Source organism: Monoraphidium neglectum (genome assembly GCF_000611645.1).
Source record: "Monoraphidium neglectum strain SAG 48.87 unplaced genomic scaffold scaffold02726, whole genome shotgun sequence".
Classification (NCBI taxonomy): Eukaryota; Viridiplantae; Chlorophyta; class Chlorophyceae; order Sphaeropleales; family Selenastraceae; genus Monoraphidium; species Monoraphidium neglectum.
The window spans coordinates 1-8,286 of record NW_014010902.1 but is presented as its reverse complement, the minus strand read 5'-3'; the positions used below and the strand labels follow the sequence as shown (position 1 = coordinate 8,286).

At 64.7% G+C, this 8,286-nt stretch overlaps 1 protein-coding gene across 1 annotated transcript; it reads right to left on the bottom strand.

Annotated features, from left to right (window-relative positions):
- Positions 1 to 438: 438 nt before the first annotated feature.
- MNEG_11404 (Inverted formin-2) lies at positions 439 to 8,192 on the bottom strand (the record flags this gene model as incomplete). Its single annotated transcript, XM_014040124.1, has 12 exons — positions 439 to 531; positions 798 to 958; positions 1,348 to 1,459; positions 1,807 to 2,033; positions 4,068 to 4,776; positions 5,277 to 5,420; positions 5,670 to 5,846; positions 6,212 to 6,586; positions 6,826 to 6,984; positions 7,236 to 7,346; positions 7,535 to 7,648; positions 8,076 to 8,192. 12 exons carry the CDS (start codon positions 8,190 to 8,192, stop codon positions 439 to 441), a joined length of 2,499 nt encoding a protein of 832 aa, XP_013895578.1.
- Positions 8,193 to 8,286: the final 94 nt, after the last annotated feature.

Below are 8,286 nucleotides of genomic sequence, written 5' to 3'. Positions count from 1 at the left end.
CACCCAGCCGGGGCGGATGCCGCCCAGCGCGCCGTCCGCCAGGGGCTTGATGGCGATCATAAGGTTCTTGGCAAACTTGTCATCAGAGGACTGGTCCAGCCTTTTAGGGAGGGTGAGAGGGGGGGCGGGGGTGTGTGGTTGGGGCAGGGGCAGGGGAGGGGCGGAGAGTGCGGCAGGGCGGGTGGCCTGTTTGGGTCGGTTGCACGTGAGTCGGGGGCAGGCGCTCGTTTTCTTGCGTCGATTGCAGGAAGCACACGAGACGGATCGGCAGCGCAAGAAGTGTCCATGGTCCCCGCTCTGCAACGCAGTGGGATGCCTGGTGGCATCCACTGCGCCCCACTCCGAACCGATCCCAAAGCAGAAACAGCACAGGAAAGTGCTCACGCGACCCTCATCCCACATCTTGCCCATCCAAGAAGCCCTCGGCCCCTGGCCCCGCTAGTGTGCGCACCACGACTGGAAGGTGATGGCGTCCAGCTCAGCCGCGTTGGGTGTGTTCCAGGGCTCAGCCACGTCCACAGTGTCCACCACCTGGGGCCAGGCAGGGGGGGTGCAAGCGGGCAGCACCGCAGCAATGAAATCTTGAAGGTGTCAGGTCTTCAGCGACTTGTGCAGCGCCGAGCCTGCCGATGCCCTGCGCGCACATCTCCCGCCCCATCTCGAGGGGTTGCCCCGCAGTGGATGCTCCCGTCTGGCCCCCCCTCTTGCCTCGTCGAACAAACAACCCGCCCGCGCACACGGTGGGCCCGTGCCTCACACCATAGCCCCCCCCTTCCCAGGCCGCAGGTTGGTCCCACCTCCTTGAGCAGTGCCACCAGGCGCGCGTACTCCGCCAGTGAGGCCCTCTGCTGCGGCGTGAACTGGGCCAGCTCCTCCTCCTCCAAGGGCAGCCCCACCATCAGCTCAGCACTCACCAGCAGCGGCTTGCCGTCAACATACAGCCGCGTGCGGCCCTGCCCTGCGGAGGGGGGGGGGAGGGGGGGTGGTTTGTGCATGCGTCGAGGGTTAGTGCAACATGCTTAAAACTGTGTTCGTGTGCACGGATGCGTGCGCCCGCATGTGCACGGGTGTGTAAAATTGCATGCGTGAAGGCGCGCACGCACGTGTGTGTGTGTGTGTGTGTGTGTGTGTGTGTGTGCGTGTGTGTGTGTGTGTGTGTGTGTGTGTGCGTGTGTGTGTTTGTGTGCGTGCGTGTGTGTGCGCGTGTGTGTCCCCTCGCGCGCGTGAGTGCGCTCCTGTACGCGCGCATGAGGCTGTGCAGGGGTGTCGCATGTGTGGTTGGTTGCGGCAGTCCCACCCAGCCTACGCAGCTGCGCCCTCCCCCCCCTGTCCCCAGCGTCGCCTCACACTGGGTGGCGTCGTATAGCTTCACGCCATACTCCTCGGCCATGGCCAGGAAGCGCTTCTGGGTGGGGCCCACCCACTGGCCGCCCACGTCGTACCAGTACACGCCACCAACCTGAGGTGTGGGGCGGGGGGGGGGCACTGCGTGGGACGCGGCCTGCACGCGGCTCACTGGTGCTGTGGCGGGGGGTCTCCCTCACTGTGCTCGCGTGAGGCCACAGCAAGGGGTCCTGAGTGGTCAATACACGAATTTTGGTGTCTGCATGCGTACGTGTGTGTGTGTGAGTGTGTGTGTGCTGGGCTAGCGTCTGTGTGTAAATGCGGGTCTGCGTGTGTGTGTGTGTGTGTGTGTGTGTGTGTGTGCGCATGTGCGGGGGGGTCGTGCGTGGTGCCGTGGCGTTCCAGCCGGGTTGCAACTCCGAGATCCCCCCCTGCACCCCCGCTCCCCCCCTCCCAGCCCACCACGGGGTCCTCCGCCTCGCTCAGCGTGCAGGGCACGGGCGTGCCGTCAGCAAAAGTCACGGGCTCGCGCAGGCAGCGCCCGCCGAGGCCGCCGCGCGCCTCCAGCACCGCCACGCTGTGGCCCTCGCGCAGCAGGTTGCGCGCAGCGGTCAGGCCAGCGATGCCGCCCCCCACCACCACCACATCGTAGGGCCCGGCCGGCGCAGCCGCATCCGGGGCGACGACGCCTGCAACAGTCGGGACGTTTGGGGTCGGTTCGGGGGTTTGGTGGTGGGGCGTGTCGGCGTGGCTGGCCGGGGAGGTTGGTGGCAGGACACCGCCAGCATCCCGCCTCGCTGGCCAAAAGCGGCTCAGTCGCCTGGACCACGCCGTCGCTGGAAAGTTCAGCCATGGCTCACTCATGTTGCGTTGAGATAGCTGACAGGCGCGGGAAGCAGCAGGGCTCCTGGATCAATCGGCCAGCTCGTGGCACACTGCTTCAACTGGCACAATCTGCTCGCTCCCCTTGAGCGTCACAGTGACCAAATTTTACTGTTCGCAAGCACCTGCAAGATAATTTTTTCGCGGACACGGGCTCTACATCGAGTCCACCTTCGCAACAGCATAATGCTCACCTACGGAGTGCTGGGTGACACCGACCCGGCGGCAAATCAACTGGGTCGGCGCACATCAGGAATCACACAGAGTCATTTTAGTTGCTCGTTGCATAGGCTACCCTCAGGATCGCGCCTATCATGGTGCACACCCTGCCGCTGCTGCCGCTACCCAGCCGGCATGATGACGGGCGAATGGGATGACGCTGCTCGTGCTTTGCGATGCCTTCCAGGCCCGCTCTCAAAATCATCACGTGCAAGGGAAAGGCACTCAAACTGAGTCTGCCTGGAAGGATGGCGGCAGAGGGCCTGCCAAGCCACCTGCGGTGCACGTTTTGTGAAGGGGTGGTCACGCGCACACGCTTACGCACCCGAATCAGTCACCAGGTGCGGGCCAGCAACCGTTGCTGTTCAGACTCCGCATTGCCTTGTCAGCAGTGCATGCACAGCCCCAGGGCAGAACCCGCAGGCGGTAGGGGCGGCAGTGTGGCTGGATAGGTGATCTTGCTGTCGCCTTGGAGTGATGTCACCACTTGCTGCAACGCTGAGTGCTGTTGCAGCCAGTTATGCGGATGCTCTGCAACACTCCGTCCGCACTCTGTTATGCAAAGTCTGTTCATGTGTTCGAAGCATTGCTAGCTGTCAATGTTTGAGTCCATGGGTGGTGTTTGCAGCCAGGCACGGCTTGGTGGCCAGAAACGCGGGGGCTGTGCCCTCCATTGCAGGTGCGCCTGAACCTCAGGAATGTGCCGCTGACAAGCATGCTGTGAACAAGCATTCATGCTGTGAACAAGCATTTTAACGGCTGCCTACCACATGTGTAGTTGGTGTGCACAAAATACTCTGCTTACGTGCACGCCAGTGGAGCTCCTGTGCGCGTGCGTGCACTTGAGAGTCTGCTGTTGCCGTGCGCTCGCACAGCGTGGGGGGCGGCCTCGGGGTGTGGCATCCGGGGCATAACACGGGAGCGGCTTCAGGCAAATGCGCCGGCTTGACTGGTGGCTGCAGGCGCGGCAGTATCTGATTGTCAGCGTTTGCCATTACCCCCCACAGCCCCAGTGATACTCTGTGCTCTGTCGGGAGGAGAGGAGTCACGTGCTGTGCCGCACGTTGCTGCTGTCAGAGAAAACAACGCGAAAGAATGTTGCGCCTGCAATACTACTTAAATCTTGTGAGTCATAATGGTTCTGTGCTAAGTTTGTACAGTACAAGGGGCAACGACCTGCATGAATGACTCCCACTGGGCATGTGCTGCCAGCGTGGCTGACAGGGTTGCTGAAAAGTCCCACGGGACACACATGTGGCGACATGAGCTTGAACACCATGGAAATGCTGATGGAATCGGGTATACGTGCGTGTATTTATATATGAAGCTGCCCCATACCCCATACCGTCCTGAAATCGTGTCACACAGACGGTATGTGGCAGGAAGAAATAGCAGACAAGCCTGGTTGCATTGCCGTGCACCCACGGGCTTTGACATACGTTTGAATAAGGTTGGCCCCCTACCCCCCTAAGGGTGGCAATCGCCCCCCTGGTGCGCCCTAGCCCGTCTCTCTGAAGCGAACCCCCCTGAACCTGGTCGGTGCACACCCCGCGTGACACCCTGCAACTATGCAGCCTCACGCTCCGGCATCAGCCGCCGTGCCCGCCGTGCCGGCCGCTCACCACCATCCCGCTGGCTCAACCCCGCAGCCTCCCCCGTCCCGCCGCGGTGGCCAGGGTGCGCCGCGGTCTCCTTGGACGCATCCTCCTCCAGCGCCAGTGGGAATGACGTAACCGGCGCCACGCTGTGCTGGAACTGCCGCGGGGAGCGCGGCGAGGGAGAGGGTGAGGTGCGCCACCCGCGCGGGTCCAAGGGGTCGGCTGCCACCACAGCCGCAGTCACCGAAACGGCTGCGCCCGCGTCGCCGCCGACAGGGCCGCTGTCGAAGCCCGCGCGGGGCGTGGGCGTGGCGGCCGCGCATGCTGAGAAGGCAGGTGTTGCCGAGGCCAAGGTGGGCGTGGACCCAGGCGCTGACGCCGGCCCTGGCGGGACCACTACGCTCAGGACGCCGCTTGCAGCGCGCAGCGAAGAGCCAGCACCGCTCGGCGGCAACGCTGCGCCGGGCGCAGATGTGGAGCCTCTGGACGGTGGCGGTGCCGCAGTGCCGTCTGGCGAGCCCCGCCCGAATGGCAGCGCTTGCTTGGCCTGGCCACTGGGGGCCTGGGGCGAGCTGCCCCCTGCCCCAACGCCACCGCGGCGCCGCGCGAGCGCCGCCGCGTCCAGGGCAGAGCGCTGCTGTGCGGCACGACGGCGGCGGTCGTCCCTCTCTGCGGCGTCGCGCTCGTCCTGCATCAGCTGGCGCTGCGCGTTGCTGAAGCCCTCCACGAATACCTGAGAGGTTGTGAGTGCGCGGCGCTCTTCTGTGAGGGCGGCGCCTAGGGTGGCAGCTGCAGGAGGGACAGGGTCAAGGCTGGCGACCCTCAAGTGCCACTAAGTGTGAAGGTGTGTGTGTGTGTGTGTGTGTGTGTGTGTGTGCGCGCGCGTGCACGTGCGTGTGTCTAAGGAGGGGCGTGGTTCATGCAGGTGCCTGAGCCAGTATCTGACCGCGCTGCTCACCAGAAGCAGACAAACGGTGTGCGCTGACACACAGCTCCTAGGATGTGCATGCGCGTACACTTGCACACTGGCAAATATGCAAAACACCTGCATCAGCTCGCATGTACACACACACACAAGCACACACGCACGCACGCACACACACGCACACGTACACGCGCTGACACACACGTTTGGTTGCATGCGCACACTTGATCGCGCAATATGCCACCACACACAGACGTGCACGCACACGCAGGTAGCCGCGTATTCCCACAGGCCCTTGGTCACCGCACCTGGATGTCTGCCCAGAATTCGGTGTCGTGGGGGCAGCTCTGTCGCGTCTCACCAAAGGCGTGCAGCAGCTCCTCCCAGGACCGCGCAGCCCTGGCACGCAGCTGGGACAGCTCGGAAGCGGCAGCCAGCGTCTCAGACAGCACCTAGCACAAGACAAACAAGGGGGAGGGAGGGTTAAAAGTAAAAGTGTTTTTGGTCAAGGAATGGCCACAAACCAGCGCACTGTAGGGCAGGCTGGGGCTGGCAATGAGCTTGGCTGCAGATGCTCAAAGCCATTAACAACATGGAGCTGCTGGCTGCTTGGCAGCCAGCCAGCAACGAAGCTGTGAGTCACATGCGCAACACTTGCCACTAGCAGCATCGCAAGCAGCCCACCCCGCCCCTCCCCGCACCTCTGCCACGACGTGCTGCAGGTTGTCTGCAATCAGCACCACACGCACGCGCGGCTCGGCTGCCTGCTGATGCCCAGTTGGTGACGTTGCTGGCGGCTGGTCCAGGGCCAGCCTGAGCACCACACCCGGCTCTGAGCGCTCCAGCTCCGCCTCGGCCTGGCGCGCGGCAGACTCAACCTGCGGCAAGCAGGGTGTGTGTGGGCGGGGCAGTCTCATGTGTTTAAATGTGTGTGTGAGTGTGTGTGTGTGTGTGTGTGTGTGTGTGTGTGTGTGTGTGTGCGCGTGCGTGCGCACGCGTGTGACGAGGGTGGGATGCACTGAGATGTGGCAGGAAGCAAGTGGGCCTGAGGGCGCCGCCTTGAAGCCCACAACCACAACAAGCTGCGGACAGGAGCGCGCCACCCGTGGTACAGCCTGCAGGATCTGAGAGCCTACAACAGACCCTCTTCTCGGCTAGTGCCCCTGTGGACACATGCAGCACTCCATGATTGCACTCCTCCAATTGGACCCGCCCTCCATCCCCCGCTCCAACCCCCTCAGACCTGGGCCAGGAGGTCGTCGGCATCCCCTAGGCTCAGCCGCAGCCGCGGGCTCACAACGTGCGGCACCTCATCCACCAGCACAGGCTGCGGTGCCCCCACACCCTCCGGCCCGCTGCTGGCGCGCCCGCCTGCACCTCCGCCGCCGTCCGCACGCCGCGCGCGCCCGGCCACCTCCCTCGCGACGGCCTGCAGCAGCGTCGACCTGCCGTCCGCGCTGCGGCTGTCCGCCAGCTTGTTCAGGCTCCGCAGGCGGAACCCCGCGGCCGCGCCCAGGCGCGACCCGTGGTTCAGGAAGTTGCCGGCGGCCAGCGCCACGGACAGCGCCGCGTCCAGGGTCGGGCTGGCTGCCAGCTCGCGCGCTGCGCGGGCGTGGTCCTGTCGTGGCGTTCGGGTTGGCGGGGTGCAGGGTGACGAATGCGCGAGGGATGCTGGAGGCATATACGATGGGCTGCAAAGTGTGCGTGGAGGGTGTTCTACCTGGCGATGGGGCTAGCAAGAGGCGAACCAGCAGACCAGATGGCGCCGTCAACAGGTCTTGGCGGACGGCTCATTCCAGTCGCCACCCCGCACCACGCCCCTCGGACCCCTCATCGCGATCTCTCCCCCCTCCCCACCGTGTAAATGGCGCCCGCCTCGGCCCTCTTCTCCGCCACGACGTACCGCAGGCTCAGGGACCGCAGCCGCGCGGCAGCGCGCGGCACCGCCATCAGCGCCAGCACGAAGCGCTCTGCGTCACTCAGGGCCTCGGCCGGCTTGCCGGACGCCACGTAAGCCTGCAGGAGGAGGGGGGGAGAGGGGGTCGGTGCCTTGCGGCGCTGTCGTGGGGTGTTCCAGGGTGCCAGCTAATAAGCACGAGAGTGTGCATGTTGGTTGACGGACACAATCCTCTTGCTGGCATCAACAGGCCAGACCTTGCATGTATTCCTTCCAAGGACGACCCAACAGTAACACCCCTACCCATCGCCCGACCGCACTTCGTCGTCACCCCACCGGCCGGCCCCGCCCACTCCCCGACCCCCCTGACCTCCAGCTGTGCCCTCTCGTCCTCTGACGGCAGGCACTGCAGCAGTGTGGCCACGTCCTCCGCACTGCCAAACACACCTGTGTCCAGCGTCAGGACGGCGTCGGCCGCGGACTGGCGTGTGCAGCGCATTGCAGGGGGCCGAGGGCGCGGGGGGGGGGGGGGTGTGCTGGTCAGGAGCTGGCCAGCCAGTTTCAGGCCAGCTCTAGCTGGTGACAACTGGGGCGGCCTTATTGATGACGCAGCTTGTGCCGGGATGTGTTCCGCAGCCGCCCGAACCGTGCTGCTGGAGGCGTCCTCACCTGCCACGGCACCTTGAGCCGCGCAATGCGTATGCCGATGGCGGTGCAGCGCTTGAGGTCCAGCACCGTGATCTGGCGCGGGGCAGTAACGCGCTGCCTTGGGGCGCGCTGCACCTGGGGTGGTTTGGTGGGTGGGCGGTGGGGTAACGAGGGGCGATGCGCGGGGCGTGTTGGCAAGTTACGCGCCGAGCGTCCCCCTGTCACAGTTTCCAAAGTCACATTTGAGTGCATGCACGACACTCATGGCGCTCAAACCTCTGTGATTAACCCCCTGAATCTCCCTGCATGCCCTGCCCTTGTCCTGTTTATGCTGCGTTGTCATTACGACATCCCCCCCCGCCTTCCCGGGGGGACAAGTGCATTGTCTTGAGGCACGTGTTTCAGCAACACGTGCACAAGCACACACATACAAGCACACGCGCATGTGCACAGGCACCCCCACATGCGCGCGTGCACACACACACACACACACACACACAGGCACGCACACACACACACACACACACACACACACACAATCACAAGCACCGGCCGTCTCAACCTGTGCAAAGCCCTCCTCCAGGGCGTCGTAGTCAATCCACAGCGCCGGGGACAGCCGCACCCACTTGCTGGCAGCCAGCCGGGCCTCTGGCAGCTTGTCCCAAAACAGGCTCTTCATCTTGCGGCGGGGTGCGGGGCCGGGGTCGGAGGGAGGCGGGCGCGGCGTGCCCAGGGGGGAGGCCAGCTTCCCACCCAGCAGCGGCGGCGGCGGC